Source organism: Ursus arctos, unplaced genomic scaffold (assembly GCF_023065955.2).
Source record: "Ursus arctos isolate Adak ecotype North America unplaced genomic scaffold, UrsArc2.0 scaffold_25, whole genome shotgun sequence".
Taxonomy (NCBI): domain Eukaryota; kingdom Metazoa; phylum Chordata; class Mammalia; order Carnivora; family Ursidae; genus Ursus; species Ursus arctos.
The window spans coordinates 28,199,568-28,224,007 of NW_026622930.1; the positions used below are offsets into that span (position 1 = coordinate 28,199,568).

A 24,440-nucleotide genomic window follows, 5' to 3' on the forward strand; every position below is an offset into this window, starting at 1 on the left:
TGACAGGGTGGGGATGGGCCCATTATCAGACGTGCAGGTTAGCTACTGAGGACAGTTCCTAATAGCCACCTGTCAATTGAACATTGAACAACTCTCGTGTGTCAAACACACCAGGCATTTTACAGACACTTGTGTTAATGTCCACACCCTCCTTGCCAGTTTAAAATCTTAGGACATCTTAGGTTAAAGTCTTAGGATATATTATGTCAGGATAGATGAAGAAACAGGCTCAAATAAAGCGTGAGTCCCTTGCCTGTGAGCACACAGCTAGTCAATGGCAGAGCTAAGTGGGTCAGCCTTCATGAGCCATACGCTTTCTACTTTGTATGTGGCCGTCACTCTCAAGGAAGGAGGCAGAGGAGATGCTCAGAGACTAATGACTCCTCCATGCCCATCTCCACTAGGCAACCTCTTTGGGTATCCCAGGGAGATCTTCTCAACCTCACTGAGAAGGAAGCTTCCACCCCTGGATGTGCCTGAGACCATCTCGAGCATTTCTGCTCTGCCTGACGTTCTTCCCCTCCACACATTTTGTTCTCTTGAGAGAGAAGGCACCACCTTCTGGCTGGCAAGCCTGGCAAAGTGAGACTGGCTACTGCACCGAACCGGGGCACCTGTCACCACGGCTTGGGGCACAGGGCTTTAAGTTGCACCTGCTGGACAGGCCAGGTGAAGCTACCACTTCTGTTTGTGCTCTCATGTTATTGGTGCTGATGCCTCTAGGGTCTCCATAGCAACTGTCCCAGGGAGGAGAGAAGCAGGTGTAATGTTTACCTTTCTAAGGAGGGGCAGGCAGAGCTGCCTTACTCTAACTAGAACCAATTCCAATTAGAACCAAGTGCTTAAATCAGGGTGTCCCAGCCAGGCTGGGGAAGCCCTCTGTGGCCTCTGTGGCGGTGTTCCTGGCCTTCTGACTCCTGCCTTCCATCAGGCTCATCACTTATGGGGCTCTTTGCAACGGCCAGCCTCTGCCTGTTCATTTTGGTGGGTGGGGGGAGAGCTTCCTCCATGGTCCCCCAGCTATGCAAGGACAAATCTGGAACCAGGCAGGCATGCTAGGAGTGACAAGGGGAGAGCAGCTGTGCCCTATGCTGGTGGCACGATGCCCAGGCACAGAGTCCCCAGCTTCCTTCCCAAGCTGTGCCTTTCCACCTTGCCTGTGTTCTTCCTGTGCGGGGGAAATGGTCCCCCTTTCATATCGGATCTCCATCTCTCCTTCCTCTGGTTCTGACCGAACAACCCGGTGCTCTCTGTATACTCAGCTTGCAGGGAAGCTCTTGGTGGGTTCAGGAGTGGAGTGGAGGTGGGCCTTTCACTCGCGAGGCCCGTCGGTAGCAGGCCTTCCTGTAGCCCATGCAATGCCTTCCTCTTCCCCTGTTCCTCCTTCTCCTCCCCAGGTGTACTTTAGAATCTTAGCTCTGGGTCACTCTAAATTGGCAAAGGTCAAAAGACTCAAGGAAACAGGGACATGGCTGGGTTGCTACTAGCAACAACGTGATGCTTTTCTCCAAGTAGGATGTTCAAGTGACCCTTGGCCATGGCTCCAGAGGAGAGTGCCACTGAAGTTTAGTGGAAGACACAGCAGGAGGAATCATTTGCTTGGCAGTGTGTGACACTCCTGCACAAACATGGGGACACTAACTCCGCCTCCCAAGGGCACCTCTCATCTCCTACACACGTTTACCCAAAACTCATCCATAAGTTGGGGTCCGTGGTTAAGCCAGCTGCCAAAGCAGAGCCTAGAAGGCACAGGCAGTCAACATGGGGACTGCCCCCCACCGCCCCAAAGCGTAATTTTTCCATCAATGTCCATGTCCATTTGGACACAAATGCGAAGGAAGCCGGCTTATTTCTCTTTCTTTCCTACCACCAGGAACACACTGCAGTGGGCATTCGTCACATGTGTATTTCTACCTGAAACAGTGCAGCAGGGGACGGGTCAAGCAGCATTTTCAAAGATCTCTCAATAGAAACTTGGGTTGATGGAACTCCCATCCACTGGAAATTTCTTCCCTACAGACCCTTTTTACATGTTGCTGCAATGCTTTTGGTGCCCAGGGAACAGAGGATATGTGCTTGCCCAGCCTTCTTCTCCCCTGATGGTCTGGTACATAGAAATGTGAGATTTCCAAGTTTCCTGCAGGACTTGGCCCTGGGCCACAGAGGAAGGGTTATAGAACTATAAGCCTAAGGATGCTGCTTTTGGATTTAAAAGAATCACCAAATGTAGTGAGCATTTCTGTCCTGTTCTCCTAGGGCCCCAGGAGAAGCGATCGGTACCTAAAGACATTATTTGCACATTGCCTCTGGGACAAGGGACTTGTATCTTAGCATCGTTTCTGGACCCCTGGCTCCTTGCCTCTTAGGAAGAAAAAAACTACGGGTACAAAAAATGGGCAGAAAAATGGAGACACCAAAAACTAGGTGCTGCTGACTGTTCCTGGAACGAGGCTGTGGGAATGAGAGTGATAGGCAGAGACAAGGCCACGGACAAACAGATCACCTCTTCCGGATTTTGGAGCACCTTCTGTGCAGAAGGATCCCAAAAAAGGTTAGAGAGTGCGGACGCCGGGATCACTCACCCACTGCTGGAAGGAAGCCACCTCGGGGGTGAAACGCAGCGGCCATTCTGACTCTGCGCCAGCAGCACTAGGCAATTGTGTTTTTAGGAAGGGAAGTGAAGAATAACTTATCCAGCTGAAACCATGAATACCTGCGGCTTTCGGGGTGCCCCTGCCCAAACATGCGCCCAGCTGCCGCGGGTATGCAACGCATGCGCAGAGGCCCATGCAAGTCTGCAGCGTATGTTACTCACGTCCCATGCACCGAACACAGAGGCGCAGGCCAGGCCGGCAGCGCATGCACCTGTCCGGACAGCCGTGCACGCGTCCGTGTGCGCGTTTGCGGCGCAGGAGCTCACAGAAGCATCTCATGCAAGCTGCACGAGCAACCATGTGATTGGCTGCAGAGCTTTATATCAGGCCCCTCAAATGCCAATCGTTGACCAATACTGCAAACTTAAAGCATTTACTTTAAGATACGTATAGAAAACCTGAATTCTCCTCCAGAAGAAGCCATTCGTGTCAGTGGAAATGGCCTCCCTGCTTCTGTTTCCGTCAATGCTACAAGCAAGAGAAGCATGTACCCCAGGGATCTGCTTTAGGAGGGATTTCCAAGCATCCCCTGCCACTTGCTTCTGACTCCTCCGACAACCCCACTTTGTAGTGTGTGGCTAAAAAAAATACAAGCCTTTGTTTATCTGGCAGATGGAGCAGCCAGACTCGGTGAGGTTGTATCGCTCCGGGTGGCTGCAGGCAGGCAGACAGCTGAGAGGTGAGGGTTTCTGGGAAAGAGGCTTCTGTCGAGCAGAGTGTTGCCTCTGAAGGACTGCATTTCACGCTCTTATCATGGGGAGAACCACTTCTGATCTGTGTCTGGAAGCAGGCGGTGTCTCAGGGTTGTGCACCTTGGTGGTGGGGGAGGGGGGCGGCAAATGCCAGATCCTGACAACGTATGCAACTTTTTCTAGGTGGCTCTCCCCACTCCCAGCACCACGCAGCTCTCACGGCCTCCTGGGACATGCTTGGGGCCCCAAGAACCTGACCACAGGGCAGAAGCTGGCCTGCCAGTCACCTCGGTCCCTCCGTTCCCAGAAAAATCAGAGAAACTGGCTCTGGACTTTAAAAATAAGCCAATAATAATAGCTACATATATCAAGTCGTTCTACAAGCTGGTCACTGTGATAATTGGATGCGCCTTGCACACATTGTCATGTATGAGATACGCACGTAGCCATCCTTGACTGCAAAATAAACATAACGATACCTACCTCAGAGAATATTCTTGGAAATTAAGGTACTATGAGCTAAGCATGGGGGGCAAACAACAATGTAATAATGAAAATAGAAATACAAAGAGTTCCACTTGAGCACATGGGCTACACTCTGCTAAGCACCTGGTATATTTTTTTCCCCACTTAACCATTTACTCTTATCTCCCCTTTGCAGAGGAGGAAACCAAGGCTTAGGGGACCTGCTAAGCGGTAGAGAGGAAGTAGAACCAAAGTCCCTTGCTGGCCAAGCTCAGCATGGTGCAGACCCCCACAGTATAACACTGTGAGCCCCCAAGAATGGCAGTAACTATTTTTATGCCCCATTCAGTGCCAGCGTCCACCCTGAGCAGGAGGCTGGGGCTGCGTTATACCCGTCGGCCAAGTGAGCGGCTCCCCTGGGGTCTCGTGCCAATCTCCAGCGGACAGACAGGAGTCAGCCGGGGCTGTCCATCTCTAACCTAGCCTGCTCCTGTGCATTCTGGGGGGCACCAAGGGGACATTGTTCTCAGGGCAAAGTGAGCAGGTGGTCTTTAGTAAGGGATAAGAATGCAGTTGGAAATGTCACTGCCAAGTTTCAACAACATTTGGCTCTGGTGGCTGGTCCTGCTCAGCACACCCCAGACAGCTCTGGGCAGTCAGCCACGAGGAGCTTCTCAGAGTGCGGTCCCGCGGGGGCAAGGTGCACCTCACTGTGCTTATGCACGCGGTCCTGGGGGAGGGGGGGAGGAAGAGGACCCTGACACTAAACCTGACCAAAGCTGCTGAAGGGCAGGTTGGGGGTTCCGGTGGCCACCACCCCGCCTGCGCTCCTTCCTGGTGATCCTTCCCATACCATCCTCCAGATCTAGAAAAATTCAGGAAAGCTATCATTGAGAGCTAGCAAATGACGGGCTCTGGAGCTGGGTCATTACCAAGGAAACCACCATCAAGAATACAATCGCTGCTTTGCGATCACTCACAAATGCTAATGGTTGACTCCTTTACATATTTAGAAAAATGGATGCCCCAGAACCTTCCAGTATCATCCAGGACAGAAAATGCATCAGAATTTCCTCTCTACTTTTGCTGTAGATTACAAGGTTGGATTGAGTTTTGTATTGGCTGCCCTATCTTCATGTTCCAACTTAATCTGTTATGATGTAAAGGCCAGGCCCTCTAACCTTGCTTGATGGTCTGTCTTTTCTCATTAGGCGTGGGGGTTCAAATGCACCCTGCTCTTGGCAAATGAGAAAGGCCAGGGGTGTGGCATGGAAGGGTTCTCCACCCCTGTGAAAAAGCGTGGGTGCCTTCCGTATCCCCATTTCTTTCCCTCCCCACTTCCTATATCCAGGCCGCAATGGTGCCTGACAGAGTTTTAAAGGACTGTCTGAGGGAACATAGTACCAATCAACTCTAACTGGGTTTTCTTTAGCTTTAAAAAATGTCTTATTAAAACTTTGCTGACTTTACGGGGATCGCCATGTTTAATGAGAGGCCTCAAAGAATCTGAAAGCAAGAGATGAGGAGAGGAAAAAAGCCATAAGCTGTAATCACCATAATTATACAATCCCATGATGAGTTGAAAGCAGCCCTGGTAAAGCCTGAGAGAAGAGGGAGTGTCATTTGCAATCGTGCTGGTCTTCAGGACAGCTGGAAAGAATGTGACATGAGAGCCCTTCCTTCCCCTGAGTTGGGCTGAAGATAAGTCCTCAGGGCAGAGCCCAGGAGAAGGGGGCCCCAGAAGGGCAGCTTCCCCCGGTCTAAGGCCTCTGGGAGCGCGTTCTGCTCCTGGCCACGTGGCGATGGTGCTGGCGTCAGCTTGCCCACCTGAAATCTGCCACCAGTGTTGGGTAAAAGGCAACCGGCTTTCTCATCTGTGCTGCTTTCCAAAAAGCACCCTTTCTGCATGGGAAGGAGGACAGGCCAAGCTTTCTCCAACTCAGAGCCAGGGTGCCCCACGCACAAGCCCACCCTGGCTGCACTCGACTGGACTGCACGACCGCCGCTCGGCTGCCCTGTGCCAGCGGGCGCCTGTGTCCTCTGCTCACTGACCTCCTTTCAGGCATTCAGCGGAGAGAGCCCTCTTGCTGGAGCTCGGCTGCGGCAGCAGTGACTGGCTTAAAAAAACCAACCCAACAAAACAAAAGGCGAGGATGACATGTGAAGGGCAGTAATTCCACTCCTTGACAGTTTCCCTTGCTTGGCCTGTGTCATCATCTGGCTTTTTCTCCCTCAAGGCAGAGGCTAATCTGACTCTTGGATTCCTCTCCTCCAATCTCAGCAAACTCCCTCCCTATGATCCACTCCCCTTTTCTAAGGCTTATTTATAAACCATAGAATAAAATACAGGAGGATCCACTTAACAAATATTTAATGCATCCAAGGATCCCAGGTGAAAGAGATGATGGGGTACCTGGGTGGCTCAGTTGGCTGAAGCTGACTGTTGATTGAGGCTCAGGTCGTGATCCCAGGGTCGTGAGATCGAGCCCCGCGTTGGGCTCCGCCGCACTGGGCGTGGAGGCTGTTTAAGATTCTCTCTCTCCCTCTCCTTCTGCTCCTCCCCCACATTTCTCCCTCTCTCTCTCTCTAAAAAAAAAAGAGAGAGAGAGAGAGAGAGAATCCGATGCTGAAGCCTGCTCTACAATACCCTTGGCCATTCAGCTTCTGCACATTTCCAGGGAGCTCAGTGGTCCTCAAGGTGACACACCCCACTGTTGGGAAGTTGCTACTGTTGACCTCCAGTAGGGTGGCCCTCCCTGTATCTTCTACCCGTTTCTTCTAGCTTTGTCTGAAACTACCCAGAAAGGTCCGGTCACTGTGGAAGACAAACACAAATATATCTCACGATGGTTATCTAGTCTCCTGAGGGGCTAGACATCTCTATTCCTCCTGGCATGGCTTCCCCAGTTACTCTCTTCTGAATTTTCCCTAGATTGTTCAAGGTTCTGACAAATTGTGGGGGCTTAGACCAAGACTCAACACAGCCTAGAACAGCACGAAAGCAGTGAGACACTTAATCTCTTTTGGTCACTCCACTTTGGGTATTAGACTAAAGTAGCCTTTTTTTTTTAAGGCAATTTCTTTTTGTTTATGCTGATATGAAGCTTGTAGCCAGCTACAACCCCAGAATTTTTGTACTTGAATTACAGCAAAGGCTATGAATGCCATCCTATAGTTAGGAGGCTGGATTTCTTCAACATCAGTTATATCTTGTTAACTTTTCTGCAGTTGTTTTTGACCCACCCTCCCACCTGAAGGAGATACTCTTCAAATAGAATTCCATTGTCTACACCTTGCAGGTGCGGATCTGTGACTATGACGGATGTGTTTTCTCTTCAGCTGAGTCCTCATAAAGGATGTTGACAGGACAGGGCCACGTGGCCTACCACCCGAAACTGCCTCTCTGGTTGACACGGATCTATGAACTCGCCCTCTTACCAGCCCTTGAGATGCCACGAATACACGTGCTTTCCCCAGTTCTGGGCAAACACAGGGAGAGTGGGGGGCGGGGGAGGAATGGCTATTGGTTTCAACCTTCCTGCACTAACAGCAGCTCACGAATAAATATTCTCTGGAGCAGGGGGATGTAGTGCCGACACTCATCCTTCTACCATCAGCCAGGCTGACAAGGGGGTTGTGGAAAGTTCCTGCCAAATATAATGCCAATAGGAACCATTCCCGTGGGGGCCGCGGTGCTCAGGTCAAAAGGATTCGGCCGTGATTAGGGAGAGCGGAAGGATCACCGGCAGCAAGGCCCTGCCACTCCTGGGGAGAGTCCACGCTCCCAACCCTGCCTCGCCTTCTATCTGTTGGGGACCCACCGAAGGGTCCTTCTCTTGTGGGCCTTCAGGTAACATCGCCCAACTGACACTCCCCCCGCTCTGAGCCCTTCTCAGCACCCCACCCCCACCCAACAGTGTTCCAGTTAGCATTCTGCTACACGGCAACCGTTCACAGATCGGTCCTGTGTAAGATTCGACATCCTGCCCTCCTTCCAGAATGCTGAGATTCCCAAACTTGACTCGAACCAAAGACACTCACTTTCTGCTGTACAAAAGGGGAGACCCCCGAGTCATTTTCACCAGGAGCTCATTTAGGGGGAACTCCATTGCTGGTTTTACTTCTTAGCCTTCAAGGTCCTTAGACCTTGAGCTCTCTGACTTCTAGCTTTCCAGTTTGGACACAGGTTGACTTGGGTCTCTTCTCCTTGACCTTGACATTGGCAGCTTTGTCCCCTTCCTAGGTTCCGCTATTCCAAAGCCTGACTAACATCTGGGGGCTTCTCTCTTTGGCCCCTGGGCCCCCCTGGCAGGACAGAGCTGGGTTCCATCCTTTGCAGAAGTGGATGTTCTGTCCTGCTGAGCGGTCTGCACTCCCCTCTCTGCATCCCACTGAGGGCCCTGCGGTCACCTTCGCCCTCTGCCTTCTCACTGGACAGATGGGAGCCCACGGCTGTTCCCATGCGGCTGCCTGGGGACAGGTGCCAGAAGTCGGACTGTATAAGTGACAAGGAACAGGCTGAAATCCCACAACCCCATCAGCCACTGTTCAAGTGAGAGCTCCTTCTAGAAGGACGTCTTTCCTGAGTGGGGGGTGAGAGGAAGGCTCTGTTATGGCAAAGGGCTGCAGGTCACTTCCTGAAATAGACTCCTGCCTTGCCCATACAGACACAGTTTGCCCCCAGCCTGCCTTGCGGGAGACTGGCAGGGAATGCGATTTGGATCGGAATCAGTGGCTGTAAACACACAGCTGTGCCTTTCTGCCTCAGAGGAGTTCGATTTTCACTTGACTGCTCGTCACACTGGGGTCTGGGCAAGGCGAAAGAGGGCCTGCGTGGGGGGGGGAGGGCTGGCGAGAGGAAGCGGAGCTGCTTCGGGGAGCCTGGCTCCGTGCGCCCCACGTGCTCCCTGTGTGGCGGGGCGGAGTCACCGCGGGGTTTTCTCTCCGCTGGGGGGGGCACTCCGTGGGGAGGGGGTTTTGGCTGCTGTGGGTTGACAGGTTGAGTCATCAGCTGCAACAGCTGGGGGTTCCTCCTTCTGAAAGGAGTGGCAGGATGCAGGGCTGAGTTTCTGCAAACTGGCAACGTCTGACCCTTTGTCATACACAAAAATCTCACTCCTCCCCGGGTTTCGGAGGACTCAAGCCGGTCCCCTGCCATCAGGAATCACTTGATCACTTTTCCTTGTCTGCATCCCGGCAGCCAAGCCGATTTGGTTGTCTTACATGTTGTAGATAGTGGATAAAAAATAGACTTTTACACTGGCATTTGCCAGCTGCCCACTGTACTATTACGTATGCTTGGTGAAGCTTTACTTGGAGCCACGATGGAGAGAGAGGGACAGAGGAGGCTTCACTGACCACTGACTGTAACCAGGATAGCACAGACTCTGGTAACTTCCTCTTGCCCATCTCTGAGAGAGGACCGCGGCAAGCTGGCCCAGAGTTCTCCGGGGAACCAGAAAGTGTGGGAGCAAGTGAGCAGCAGAGAGAGACTGAGGTCCCCAGATGCTCACCTTGCATTCTTTCCCGAGCCCCACAAGGCACGGGTGATGCCACGGCGCCCACTCTGGAGCCTACCCTTCTGCCCAGCGGACCTCACTCCTCAGCTCCCACCACACACCCAGCTGGGCATCCAGCCGGAAGGGCAAGGGCTGCAGAACTGGCAGGGGTGACCGGCGTGTGTTGCTTACCCCGCTTTGGTGACCCCTCCCTCCCTGCCTTCCAGCGGTCACAGAGTGTGAGTCAGTCCTGGGGATCCGAGCAGGCCTACGGCTTAGGGAGCCCATGGCGCTCTTAGTTCTGCTGGTGCTTTATCCTCACAGCCTTGCCCAGGGCTTTTAAATACAGTTCCAACTCAGCACTATCTCTGCTTTCTGTCCCCATCTGCAAGGCTGGCAGCCACTTTCCAATCAGGAAGGCAGCTAGCTCTTTGCTCATTCTGAGAGATGATTAGCACAATTCAGGAATCTTAGCCTAGAAAGAAGCACAGCCCTATGGACACTCCCAGCTGGAAAAGTCTGTAGAGATTATTTAGTCCAAGCCATTGTACTGAGGAGGAAACCAGGGCTCAGAGAGGGCTATCGATTTGCCTGAAGTTGCACAGCTAGCAAGCTGCGGTTGGAAGCAGAAGCCACTCCCCATGGGGCTGCTGACAAGGTCCACAGGGTCCCGGAAGTCCTCACTGCTCAAGAGAGGCAGGATTCTATGCTTTCCTTCCCAAATACTACCACGGAAATTCACCTCCGTCTCCAGGCAGGCCACGGATTCACTATTGCTGGGCCTCAGGGCTCTGACAGGGGAGAGCCAAGAACGACAGTCTGATCCAGTGGTTCCAGAGGGGCCCAAGGACGGTTTGCAATCAAAACCAACCCTATATAAAGATTTTAGCCAAGAGTCCTCTGCTGGAGACCCAAAAGGACTTTTTTTTTTTTTTTTTTTGAACTGAGGTCAAAGCCTTTTGGGGGCTCTGCTAAGTCTAAGCATTTGAGAACTCATTCCACCAGAGTGGGTGGTTGTTGGCCATGACACGTGGAGGGGGAGGGGAAACAGCCTCCTGGGGGAAGGAGCTGCTACTGGGGATGGGGGGTAGGGTGGGGGGATGGAGCGCCCTCCTGCCTCCCTTGCCTGGAGCCCCAGCCTTCCACTTCCTGTGCTGTCTGGGCCTGGAGCTGGGCTTTCTTCCTGCAGAGCTGCCTGGAAAGGAGGGGAGGTGAGCTGCTGACTTTTCCTCCCTCATTAGCTTTTCTTTTGGCCAGGGAGGGAGGAAAGGGAGAGGGAGGGAGGGCCGGCTGCGGGAGGGTGGGTGACAGCTGGCTCCCAGAGCTTCCTGGTCTGCCTGACTTTCCCGCTGCATTCCTTGGCAGGCAGGATGGAAACGCCTGTTGTGGAGATGCCCCTGGGAGCATGCCAGGCACCCTCAGCTTCCGGCCCTGTGGTGTCAATTCCAAGGAGCCCCTTGACGAAGCTCCACGGCCGAGTTCTCTTAGGTGGGTGAATACTGGTCCTCCTCTCCACTCTCCTCTGGGGCACCTAGCACCAGCAACCCCATTTGCCACCTCTGCAGCCTGACGCTGATGACGCTCTCAAGGGGGCCACGGGAGGCTGCTGCCAGCTGCTGCCCCCCTCGAGTGCATTGCCCCCTGCGGCCCCCTCCACAGAACTGTACACAAGCAGGAGGACATTCTCTAGCTTCTCCTCCCCAGGTAGCTTCGGCCACCAGCCAGAAAGGGACGACCAAATGGCCACTGCTGAGCCTTGGGCGAAGGACCTTTGCTTCCTCTCGCCCTCCTCCTCTGCCTCCCGGGTCCTCTGTGTCAGAGTCAGCCCACAGCGGGGCCCTCCCTGCTCTTGGGAGGCCCCGAGGGAATGAGTGTGCCTAAGAGAGAGCAAGGGGGCAGCAAGCCTTTCCCCTCTGGCCACCCTCGCACCCGCCTCATCACTGTCCACAGCAGAGCCAGGAGGGTGGCAGAGAACGGCAGGCTGCTGGGCGCTGAATGGTAGGGAGGGGTCTTGAGTTCGAGAAGTTCCCTGCTCCACCAGGTGGTCACACCAGGACCCCCACCGAGGAATCGGAGGAGGAGGGGGAGGATGCAAAGGTGGCTTTCAGGTTTTACAGCCGTGGTGAAGGAAGCATCCCAGCGCACAGGACTAGGGGGAGATAGGCTGGGTTCATGTAACCTGAAACCCTGTGTCCCCCCTGTCCCCCTGTGAGGCTGCTGTAGGTTAGGGTTCTTGGACTGGGCCTCCTCGGACCAGGCCCCCGCCACATGCAGTGGTGCAGGTCATTCACTGCCCAAGGGCAGCTGAAGGTCAAGTAGGGGCTGATATCTAGCCTGCACCATGCTTGGCCAGCTGGCCATCTGTGGGGCTTGGGCCCAGCAGAGGAGTCTTGTCTTCTGTTTTGAATGAAGGTACAACACGGACTAGTTGCCCCATGCCGTAGAGTTTCAGTGACCTTTGGTCTTAGACCTGAGCCTTCCTGTCAATTCAGCAGGGCTTTTTGCAGGCCCCGGGGTCCAGCACCCCCAATGACACTCAAGTTCTGGGTGACTCCGAATGCAGTTTCCATTGGAAGGAGAAGCTCACACAGCACTGCCCTTCCTGGGGATTGCAAGGCTCCTTCTGCACCCACACCAGCATGGCCCCAGCACCTTCAGTGAACCATATTAAACTACTCCTTCGCATCTCCTGTAAAAGGGGCCATCTCTGGCCTTTAACAGATAATCCCTCTATGTCATAATACATCTTAAGACTTGGAAAGAACAATTTGCTTTCGCCAAAGGTTCTCTTTTACTAAGAAAAGAAAAGACATTGGCATGGGAGAATAGCCAACTGAGCTATCCAACCACCTGGATCCAGGCCTCTTGCCACCAATTAGTCCTAAATGGCAGCTCGCCTACAGCCTTGGTCCATGAACTGCATAGCTTCACTCCTTAATTTTTCCATTGTTAGTCCCATGACATGGATGGTTTTTTTATACATCTTTCCCAGCAACATGGGAATGCTATTCAACTAGTCTTTTGTTGAGTTTTATAGTTTGCAGGAGGTAGCAGATGACATATTCATATAGCTATGCCTTTAGAGAGATCTGGCACTTTATGGATAGCATATCCAGAAAATGGCTACCAGATTGCAAAGCATATTGGTTGGTTGGTTAATTTCATTTGATTAGAACACTGGGCTGTTTTAGACCAAGTTCTTGGGTTCCAGCCTCAAGGACCCTGAGAGTTGCCACTATTCTATAGTCATAGAACGGTTCCTCAGACATGGTCACATCTTGTGGGTATGTGGTGTTGCCCCCAGAGCAGAGGGAGCATGGCCGCATCAATGAAAACCTGTTTCCACCACTGCAACCAAAAGATTGGAATGCAGCACCTATTAGAGTCTTCACAAAAGAACAGTAGGGACTTTATAAACTTTTTTTGAAGTTTGGACCTTTTATCACATAGATGCTAAAAATCTCAGGAGCTTGGAAGGTTTTTCTCCTTCAGCTAGCCCTGAAAATATCTCTGTAATTTGTCCCACAGGCACACTTGAGACGCTTAGAAGTGTCTGCTATTTTCTCGTTCCAAATGCTTTGTTAACAGACTGCCGAACCACTGACCCAACACTACTTCTGGGATGAAGAGACATCATTAAAAACGCTTCACAGAGCTTCACTGAGACCATTCATGCCTTTCCCGATACCCACTTCTTGTGGGTATCGGGAGCCTGGAGATGTTTGAACATCGTGTCTGGGTACCAGCCTTCCTCTCTCACTCCCTCTGCCTACGCGGTCAACATGAAGGGCCTCCACAGGGCTGCGGGAGTTCTCCTCCCCTGCAGTTTGCACTCAGTGGTCCACTTTGCCTCACAGTACACTCTGGGTTTGTCAACAAAATCCTTACACGTCCTCTACCCACAGGAGCACCTCAAAAGCAATAGGGAAGGATGGGTTCCCACTCCTCTCTATAGGGCCTCAGGGGTGGAGAAACGCCCGCAGGCCTTGCCTCTGACGGCCTGTGACATCTTCTTGGTGTGTGAAGCCACATAGCCATGGCAAACCAGCCACGAACACACACCAGGGACCAGAAGGCCTTCCATTCTGCAAGTTCTGATTTCTCATGAGGAAAGGCCATAGAGAGAGAGGACCAAAGAAGAGAAGGGACGAGCACTCATATTTTAATCGCCCCCTACTACAGCTATTGTGATGTTTACACCTAGCAAATTCAAAGTCATGTTTAAATTCCTTTAAAATGAATCTAGCTATGACCGGTTGCTTTCAACCCAGAATTCTTAGAATTTAAGTTAAAAAGATGAAATAAAGATATGGATCACACAGTAGTCAGGTTTATAAGGACTGTCCTCTTCAACAGAGGGGGAAGAAAAAGGCAAGTCAGCATTAGTGGGTTGCTGTCCTTCGGGAAGGGAAATGCGGCCAGTTCCACGCATGGGAGTCCTGTTCCCTGGCTGCCATTTTGGTTCCCTCTGGTTCGTATTAACGGTGCAGGTTGGGCCCCATGAACTCAGCAATTGGTTTTTGATGAGTGAGTGAATGAGTGAGACTGAGTCCTTCCTGTACACTAAGCCCTATGCTCCAATCTGGGAGAGAATGGCATGAAGAGGAGACATGGGTCTGTGCTGTTCTACAGACCACAGGACAGAGCCTCCGCCACGCACCACGGGGAAGCCCTACTCATTCAGCGCTCCCGCCTCTTACCACAGGGTCTCCTATCTGCCACTGTGTTGCTCTCTACCCCCTTGAAGCTGGACGTGCATGAGAAGCAGGCCACTTCCCTACAACAAGAGTGAACCTGTTGCCCACCTTTACTCCCTCGATCACAGTCAAGGCCTGGGGAGCTTGATAAGGCCTTGCCCCTGGGAGCACAGGGGCAGCGCAGGGACTTGTTCCTTCCTCCACCCCATGGCTACTGCCCTCTGCTCCCTGTCCCGCTCTGCGGACGGGGCTGACAGGGACTGTAAGGGACGTCGGGACTCATGCAGAGGCCACTAACACGCACGCCAGCTAGACCGCATCGCCAGGACCCATGCAGCACGGCCACCTTCTGCACCCGCCCGAGCCGCTCCGGAGCAGCGTCAGCTCACGGCCTGCACCTGCGGGGCTGCTAGAGCTCACAGACGGGAATTTGGAATTTGTTTTTTATTTTTAATTTTTTTAGATGACTTGGTTCTGAGCCAATTTATGTCATGGTGCAGTTCGATGGCCTTCTCCCTGGGCTGCTGCAGAAGACACACACGCCGTGCAGCCCCAAGGGCAGCAGGGTCCTTCCTCCTCAAAGCCCCGAACGGAAGATCGAACGCCAGGCCCGAGGCTGGGCGGCTGTGTGTGCACAGGGGAGCTGCTTGGGGTTTGCAAACCCATCCCTAGAAGAGAAGCTGCAGACGCTCGCAAAAGAAAAAGGGTGTATCGAGTGCGGAAAGCCCTGGACTCCCTCCCCCCGCCGAAGGAAACGACAACCGACAACAAAAAATTGAAGAAACAAAGAAAAACCAGAAGAAACGTTGAGGGAAGAAAACCAGCTGAACTTACCACACTGCGAGTGAACTTTTCTAAGGAAGTTCTACGACCTTGCTCACTTTCTGGCTTTAGGGGAAAAAAAAAAAAGGTAGGGAGAAAAATACAGAAAAAAAAAACTCTTCAGCTTACATGTGGTTTCCAAACAGCAGCAGTGGCAGCTAATGAACAGAAACAACAGCAAAACAGGGCGAAAAAATGGGAGAAGAGAAGCAGCCAGCACTGCAGGTGGCTCAGCGGGAGAGACAGCAAACAGAAGCCCGCCAGAAACAGGGCTGCCTCGATGGCACAGCTAGGAGAGAGGGGTGTTTGCTTCTAAGGGGGCCGTCGGTGGTGCTGCAGGGCTCGGAGTCGGAGCCTCGGTGCCTTTGCACGGGCCACAGGCCACCCACCGCCATTGGGAGCCGCCTGCTCCCTGCGTCCCACTGGCTGTGCTCGCGGGCTGGCGCCCCCGGTTTGTGTCCCTGAGGCTGCAGGCAGACACCTGGGGGCCCCAAGTGGGGACCCAGAACAGACTACCTCTGATGGCTGGGTGTAGGCAGGAGATCCTGATGGGACATCAGGAAGTGGCCGTGGGCAAGGTGAGGTCGTCAACACCTCCGGGAGTCTGGCTTAGGGCTCTGAGATTTTTCCCCACCCAGAAGTAGCCAGAAGTTTGCTAACTTCAGGGACTTCCTAGTGGTCCCCTAGTGGCTCCCCTAGTGGCCCCCCCTGTTGACTTTCATTCTGTGTCCTTAGACCAGGGAGGGTCTACCCACATCGTCTCTGTTGACAAAGTGTCTTGGGAATGTTTCGGACAGAAAGTGCTCTCTAGGTATGTAGGCAGATGTCCCCTTCCGAGGTTTATGCAGACCAGGCTACAGGAGCGTCAGAGGCCTCTATGGAGAACTCTTAGCTAAGGAGCTCCTGCCAGGGGGGCAAGAAGAGGCAAAGCCCTTGAATCCTCTCCCCAGGCCTAGTCGCTCACTACCACACACTACCGCGGGAGGAGAGGAGGATGTGGTGTGGCACCTGACCCTCTCCCTAAGTTTCCTGCTTTGCCAAGAGGTTTGGGAGAGAATTACATCCCCAATACTGGCTAGTTGATCTTAGAGCCCTGTTCCAGGGTGCTGAGCCTGAGCCTGGGAAATTTGGAGAGTACAGTCATTCACATGGACACACACACACACACACACACACACACAGCAAAACTGGAAACCGGAGAGCTGAAGAAGCAGCCAGGTGCCTGTGGGTCTGCAGGTGCTGAAAGCAGAGGGGCAGGCAAAGGGCAGCCCTCTGTCTGTGCGGTCAAGGTCAGAGGGCTTCTTTAGTGGCTGTCACGCCCCTGTCCCCTCCGCTGGCTGCCAGGAGACAGGACGTCGCAGAAGGAAAACACACGCACACGCACACACACACACGACACACCACGGCAGAGCCAGTCTGGTCTTTCTCCTCACACCAGGAGACGAATGGTACTGCGCCAAGTCTCGGCTCTGGGGACGGCGGGACTCAGCTTTAATCCCGTGCACGGCCCGGGCAGCACGCACTCGGCCGGGGTCACGCTGGTCCTGGGCCCTGCAGCTAGCATGGTGTGCCTGTCATTTCTGTCCTCTGGCTACTGGGTTGCTGCTCACAGAGGGTCGCCATCGGCCTGACTCATTCAGGTTCCTGCCTTGCATGTCCTGGAGGAGCGCTCGAAACCCAGCTCACCTGCCCCTCGAGAGCCTGGTTTGCCAGAGCGGCTAACCTTATCTTTGACAATATTAGGATAGAAGACGAACTAGGGATGAGGGCTCAGGAGGCTGTGGCTGCAGACTCCATCTCGAGATGGAAAAGCAGAAAAGTGAGGTCGGATCCAGGGCCCCTCTCGTAGCTGGAGAGCGGGACTCCCACATACCTTTATGACCTGGGCATTTATGTCACACGGTAAGGCCCATCTCTGACATCAGGGTACGTCTAGGCCTACCTGAAAATGCCGAGTTACAACTCCAATCCACACCTGGAGACTCTCAGGGAGAAATGGAAGAAAAAGTAGGTTTCGTCACTGTTTTTGGAAACAACCCCCGGATGTTGCAAGGGTGTTGGCATCTGCAAGAGCTTTTCTGCCAAAGAACATCCCTTCCTTTGGGGCCTGGGAGGGTCATTCTAATCCGTTTCACGTGTAACATTTCACAGGCAAGCCGTGGGTCCCGTTCTCACGTGATGGATCTCCTTTGAGAAGTTCTCCTTTTATGGGAGGACCTGCGGGGGCAGGCTATCAGCTCTGCTCCCTGAGCTGGAGTGGGTTTCCCCTTTGTGTTCAGACCCGCAGAGGACTGAGTGGCCTCTGGCTTCTCCTGGGCATGTACATGACCCAGGTGAGCCAGACAGCTAGGACCTTAGAATTTCTCCCAACTGTGGTCAGTTCGGGGTCTTGAGCCACGAGAAATAGGAACATTCATTTTGACCTTCTCCCATGAGAACTGGGCTGGAGATACCAGAAGTGTCCATAACTTTTCTTGCAGAAATGGGCATCTGCTGGTCCCCTCCCTCAGCGCTCCTCTACCTGCACCCTCCTGCCAGGGACCTGGCAAGGGGCCAGGCTTCACATTTTCCATCAAGTAGTGACACTTGACAGAAGGGGTGAAGGCAACCAGGAAAGCTGGGTTTCTGACAGTCCGGGCATTCCAGAAGTCCCTTGTCCTTCCTCAGACTATCAGGGATATTCTCAGGGCTACTTAAGGGCAGGAGAATGGGATACAAACACTCTTCTAGACTCTGGAGTTGAACGGTACCAACGAGATACGCAGACAGGATCCTGGCACACAAGAGAGACAGACAGTACACAGAGAGGAGGGTCGTGTGGCCGGGAGAGGCAGCCTGACAGAGGGCGTGTGGGGGGACAACCGCAAGCTTAGGGACTGGGGTTGGCAGGCTGCGACGGGAGCAGAGGGGATGCCCATATTCCTAAGTGGCGTGGCATGGAAGTTGTGGATTTGGGTGCAAGGAGAGCCACACTCAACCACACGTGGGCCTCGGAGCAGAGCTGCAAAGCACAGAGGGTTTGCAGGCATACAGGAATCCCGAGCCATCTCTCCTGCCTCCCCTTTCCCAGACCCCAGGCGCCTCCCGGCTCTTCCTTCCCTCCTCCCAGAAATCCAGCTGAGTTCTTCCTGCTTTAGTCGCCCCTTGTCATCTACATGCTGAGAATCCCTGGGCCCCCCAACCCAGAAACCAAGGGCTGCAGGGAACCATGACTTGATTCCAAGGGGAGGAGGAATACGAAGCTAGGGTGTGCAGTTTCTTCAGGGCTGAAAGAAAAGGCAAACACTGTGGGGCATTAGGGAGGGGACAATCCCAGAAGTGACTTCTGGGTCCAGATTGGGGTTTGGGGGGAGGGCTTGAAACCTGTAAGGTTTTCTACCCAGTGAGGGGGCTGCCCTGATCCTTGCCTCATCCTCTTCACTGAGCCGGTCAGACTTTATCTAAAGTCTGTGTAAGGGGGCTGGACTTCGCAGTGGGGGGCTCTTTCTGGTTTCCTAAGGGATTCGCGGGCTTCACCACCAGTCCTGAACCCTTGTGCTGAGCCACTGTGGCCTTAGTATTTGGTCACACTCCCTGCTGTGGGCAGAACGCGTAGATCAAGGTTATGGGGACATGGAGACAGGATGCTACACCCTGGACCTTGGGGGTGCGCTGGGGTGGTGACGATTCTACTTGTCTTCCCGTGGAGTGGAAGCAGATAGAGAAGGGAAGGAAGAAAAGAGAAAATAAATAAAACCCAAGGGATGATATTCTCATTTGACTCCAGCAGCAAGCAGCAGGCAAGGGTCAACAGTGCTAAGAAAGGCAGGCCTGCCCTTCCCAAAGATACCTTCTTCTTGGCCAGCAGCAAGTCCTGGTAAGCGTTTGACCGGAGGAAGCGGGCATAGCTGTCACTCTTCATCAACTTGTAGATGTGTTCCTGGGAAGGAGGGGGCGGGAAGACACAAGAGAGAACTGTCAGCCACTGCTAAGGAAGGGGACTCACAACCCACCTGGCCACTGTTTTAAGAAAGAAACAAACTGGGGTATGCTTGCATGTATCTAGAAACACTTGTGATATGTTTGTTTTGGTTTTTTTCCCACTCAGGAACACCAAACAAAATATATTTTCTCCTTAGAATAAAATCTCCTGGAGGATCGTATCACAAAGGCTTTGTAATTGGGCCTTGGTGCCACGCTGAGAGGCAATATTGCTCAATGATTAAAACCACAGGCTCAGGGGCGCCGGGGTGGCGCAGTCGTTAAGCGTCTGCCTTCGGCTCAGGGCGTGATCCCGGAGTCCTGGGATCGAGCCCCACATCAGGGTCCTCCGCTGGGAGCCTGCTTCTTCCTCTCCCACTCCCCCTGCTTGTGTTCCCTCTCTCGCTGGCTGTCTCTCTCTCTCTTTCTGTCAAATAAATAAATAAATAAAATCTAAAAAACAAAAAAACAAACAAACAAAAAACCACAGGCACAGCAGTGAGAAGGAACAGACTACTGATACACCCAACCACTCGGATGAATCTCGAGGGAATCATGGTGAGTGAAAGAGCTAATCCCCAGAAGGTTCCATACTGTATGATTCCATTTGTATAACATTCTTAAAATGACAAATTATAAGAATAGACAACAGATGAGTGGTTGCCAGGGGCTAAGGATGGGAGGGGTAGGGAAGGGTGTGGTTACAAAAGACAACAGGAAGGATTCTTGGGGTGATGGAGTTGTGCAGAGCTAAACACACACACACACACATACACACACAGACGTACAAGCAAAATTGGGAAATCCGATACTTGGTGGATGTGGCAATAGTAACATCATGGTTGTGATATCATACTACGGTTTTGCACATGTTGCCATTATGGGAAACAGGGTAACTGGTAAGTTTCTGTATTATGTCTTACAGCTGCACGTGAATTTAGAGGTATCTCAAATTAAAAAGCTTAATTTAAAAAAAAGCAGCTCCATAGGCAATGGTGCAATTAGGTCAGTTGTGCATGGTAGGGCCACCACCCTGTCCTGGAAGGGTGCCCTGGGCAACCGTTTACGGGGCATGTGAGCAAATACGCCAGGCCTAAGGCTTACATCCAGGAGGGGCAGATGCAGTGGCGTGGTGCCCTCTCTTCGCCCGGGCATCTAGAAGTATTTGCATTCTGGCCTTGGGGATGAATTTCACCCTCGACTTCCAGCTAATTCCTATAGTCTACGGGCCCTTCCTCACAGATCTGTCCTCACCCGGGGCAGGGAAAGCCTGGCACCTTAAAAGAGGCGTTTGTTAATTGAAAAATGGTATTTATCAGTCGTGATGGAATGAATGCAGCTCAGCTGTCCAAGAAAGCCTGGCTGTCCCAAGAGAGGACCTGCTAAGAGGAATGGTGGGCTTTCCCTAGGGAGGGCGGGATTGCTGGCAGAGGCTGGCCTGGTAGAGAAAGCCTCTTCTCTTATACACACACATTGTGCGTCCCCTGATGGACAAGGGCGCCAGGGCTCGGGGGAATGAAGAGCTGGTCAGTGAGGAGAGAGAGCTCAGTTGAGAGGCAGGACTGGTCATTAAGGACCTCTTCCTCGGGTACTTGCCTTCCAGGGGAGGGTAGAGGAAGGGCGGCCTCCCCTCGGCTAGGGGCACATGTTAGAGGTGCCTGGCCAGGCTGGGACAGAGGAACCTGGGGCAATGGCGAGGGCTTGCCGGGAGCCTCTCCTGTCCCACCTCAAAAGAAAGTGAGAACAGAAAGCAAGCAAGTTCTTGGCCTCGTGTGGATCCTTCTCCAACTCATCTTCAGTCTGGGCACCAGCGTCATTCTTCCCGTGACGCCCCCGTATTTACAAAAGCAGGGTGCAAGCTGGCTAACGGGATGGCCCGCTGCAAGAAGCCAAGCAAAATTCAACAGCGGCTTGGGTCTGAACTGCCTTTGATAACCCAGATGTGGTGCGTTTCATAAGCTTAGTGAAAACACCGAGCGTTTTCCTGCAATTTCCAGACAAAAATCCCGTCCGCTTTTAGTGTAAGTTCCTTGAGCGTAGGAACAGTATGTCTTTATCTCTTATGTATGTACAGTATCCAGCACAGGGTTCAATGCTCGTGACATTGTTTCCAGGTTCAGGGAAGTGCTTGTGTGAGTCACACCCAGCGATTTTACAGGTGCCATCCTTGGGGTTTCTGCTCACATCACCTCCTGCCCTCTCTGTGGAAGGGCAGTGGGGCTCATAGCTCGAAGGGATTCCACATGTGAGCATCCTGGGTCAACTCCAATGGCCTCGGAGCCCAGGCTGAGGCGCTGCTCTGGTCTTTGTTTTCATGCGTTGTCTCCTTAAATTGTTTCACCATTTAAATCATAGGTACAAATGTGAATGACTCACTGTCTCTTTCTTCTTGTCTCAGGCATCGCTTGGGTCTGGCTGACAGAGTTAGGTGACTCCTGAGTCATCTGGAGAGACCGGCCACTCATGCCTGGACCCTCTCCAAACCCTTCCCAAGGTAACAGGTCCCTGCTTCTTATCCTGGCTTCTCAGAGGACTCTAAATCCCAGGAATATTTCACAAAATAGCCCCCTGCTGCCCCAAGAGAAGTAAGGAGATCTCTCCTCATCTAGCACTTCTGGCCCTGGCGACAAATTTTGCCCTCGATCTAGCTAACTCCTCTGGTCCCACTGTAGGACAGAAAAGCCTGGTCCATTAAAAGAATGAACTTGTCAGTTTAAAAAGAGCAGGATACAGCAGGTGTCTAACATTTAGGCACAGAAATAGTCAGCAGATATTTAATGAGCATCTACTAGGTACGAGGGCTCTGTCCGGCATTGAGGTGATAGCCTGACCGAGACAGGCGAAGTCCCTGCTGTCACAAAGCTCAGATGCTGAGGCCAGATTGATGCACAAAGTGAGACTACAACTCCCAAAGCAGTCTCAGCTTCCAGCCGCTAGGGAATTTCGCATGACTCCTTGCTCACTCCCATCAGTAACTTTTGTAGATTTGGGGGTGTATTTGAGCTTAGGGCTCCAAAGACAAAGTGTAAGCACAGGAGGCTGGGGTGGGTGTATATGGGATGACCCACTCTGCCAGAGTAGGCTATGTCCCCCCGCCCCCTCGGGGCCTCCCTTTCCCACTGTCTAGAGATCCATGACTGCCCCCCACCCTCCTCTGCTCCCCCAAGCCAAGAAATGGGGCCTTTGATATACCCAGTTATGGAACTCTGTTCCTTCCTCCTTGCCAGCTTTGTCTAAGAAGCACAAAGACAGTAAACAGGGGGTGGGTGAACAGAGCGCTGAGGTTTTTCTGGGAATGAGAATTAGGATGGGACTCAGGGTCTTTGGCCAGTTCCCAAATGCAACGAGTTTATCACTGCCAGGGACAGCAAGTGTACAAAGCTCTTGGCAGTGACCTCTACTGATTTATGGGAGGTTCTGGTTTGTTTCCCCTGCTCTGAAGACAACCAGTCTAAGGGAAATGTATATCCAGAATCATCAAAGAGCCACTGGCAAAACTAGAAAGCCCCCACTGACAGAATTCCTCAGGGGCTAGAGAAAAAGAAGTTTGGTCTTCTCTTTTCTTGTCTTTTCTTCCCTTCCCATCCTCTCCGTCCTTTTCCTCTCCTTTCTTCCCTTCTCTCCTTATTCATTTCTTTCTTTCCTCCCTCCCTCCCTCCTCCTTCTTATTCCTTCTCCCCCTCCAAAAAAGATAGCTGAGTTGACTATGAACGAGCAGCCCTAGCACGGGCCACGTGGGAAAGGTGAGGACGGCTCTCCGTAGGCCGAGCACCTGAGGCTCTCGGGCCCTAACGCCTACTGAACATCTTAGCCACGATTCTCAGCGTGGGGAAGGAATCACACCGCTATAGCGGCCACAGTTACAGCACAGGGATGTCACCCTGACGAGACACTCCTCCCGCATCTCCCTTTCTGGGCCGGGCCTGGAACGGGGAACTCTGCTCGCCTGGGATGGTGCTAAGGTGGAAGCAACAACAACTGGAACCAGGAGGGTGCGAGACACATGTGGGCGCTGGAAGGAGCAAGGAGTGTGAGCTGTCTCAAAACCACACCTGCTTCAAATCACTGTTTTGCGATGATAATCCTCATTCGGAAATCTCTTTTATTTTTAGGCAAAACACAGTGACCCTCACAAGCTCTGGGAAAGGTTATCAGACAAATGCCTGGGGCCTTGGGCCGCAAGCATGCCGGAGCAGCTGAATTACTTAAGAGCACCCTCATGTCCTTCTCTTTGCTGTGGGTCCCTAAAACAGCTACGATCTAATTTCCCAGCTTTCGAACATCCTCCTGGAGTGGGAAACCACTCAGCTGGAGCATTGCACAGCTGCCAAGAGCCCTTCTTGTGATTTTTAAGTGTCCTATTTTTCTTTTTGCAGAGATATGGGCCTCATCTCTGCCCTCCACACCCAGACTTCCTGGAACAACATCCAGACTTTGGGGGCTGCTGGGTGCATTGCAATCCCTTGGAAGAAGATGAGGTTGTGGGGTAGAGTGTGGTGTTGCTGGGCAGGGAGGCAGAAGCAAGACTGGGCTGGGAGCCAAAGGCTTGGATTCAGGTCCTGACCCGGCCTCTCTCTGGCCCTGCCTATCACACAATTAAGTGAGGGAATAGAAGCGAAAGCACTATAAAAACCATATACATGTAAAGTAATAATAATCATTGGCCTTCACGCTGCGACTGTCCTTGCTAGGGATGACATGGGGGTGAGCCCCAAGACTGCAAGATCCCTGGGGTGGGAGGAAAGGTGAAGCAGAGCCCAGCTACATTATTTTCATTGTCCTTGTTTGCTCTGAATCAGTGTGTAGGTTTAAACAACCCCACTTTATAGATGAGGATTCTGAAACTCGAAAAGGTCGTGACTGGTCCAAGTACGGAGGTAGGATTTGAACCCAGAACTGTGTGACCCCAAAGCTCATGCTCTTCCCTGGCAGCATGTTACTTTTCATTGTCATTGAGTTGGAGCTTTGAGGGGAGTCAGTGTTGCGTGACTGGGACAAGAGAGGTCCTCAACGTGTGGTTGGTAGAAATGTGAGGGTCTCCTCTCAAGTCCTGATCTGAGTCATCCTGCTAGTAGACGAGCTGCCCTTTGGGAGCCATTTACTACTTTTGCCATCGGTGATGGTGATGGCTGGGTCACTCAGGGCAACAGGGTCGGGTTCCTTACCTCACAGGCCGTGTACAACTTGCCTCCCATACCAGAAGGAATGTCCTGACCTGGCAAAGCTCGGGGGGCTGACTGGGCTCTTGGGAAGCCATAAGCAGCAGGTCTGTATCAAAGCAAGTCACTCAGGAGATCCCTTTCAAGAGAATCTTGAATACCGTAAACCAAAGGTCTTTAGACCCTAGACATGGGGAAAGTTAGCATGTGTTTCAACATGGGTCCTGCAGGAGGACACAAGATGGGATTGCACAGTGGTAAGGATTGATGTGGGTCCTAAATCACTATCTGCCGACTAGATGTAGGCGAGGCAACAGAAAAGATGTCCGGCAGTATGGACACCCACTTGCGGGAAAGATGGTAGCTTGTCCTCATGGAGCAGCTTTGGATGACCCTCCCAGGATCACGTGGATCTTAAATGAGAAACCCCATTTGGATCTCTTTGTCCTTCTAAGCAGAACACGGGGACCCTTGTTTCCATGTAATGCAGCAT

General features: G+C 52.6%; 1 protein-coding gene across 19 annotated transcripts in view; it reads right to left on the reverse strand.

Moving 5' to 3' along the window:
- Positions 1 to 24,440, reverse strand: part of RGS6 (regulator of G protein signaling 6) — a 581,147-nt gene that overhangs the window by 38,800 nt on the left and 517,907 nt on the right. For 8 of the 19 annotated variants that reach the window (XM_048220074.2, XM_048220076.2, XM_048220075.2 and 5 more), the window contains 2 exons: positions 18,658 to 18,747; positions 14,436 to 14,894 (listed from right to left, as the gene is read on the reverse strand). In XM_048220074.2, the coding sequence (XP_048076031.1) occupies positions 14,496 to 14,894; positions 18,658 to 18,747 (489 nt within the window). In that variant the 3' untranslated portion in view covers positions 14,436 to 14,495. Of the gene's footprint in view, positions 1 to 2,564; positions 14,895 to 18,657; positions 18,748 to 24,440 lie in introns of those variants that run through there. The other 11 variants (XM_057318706.1, XM_048220080.2, XM_048220081.2 and 8 more) reach the window with 5 other exon arrangements.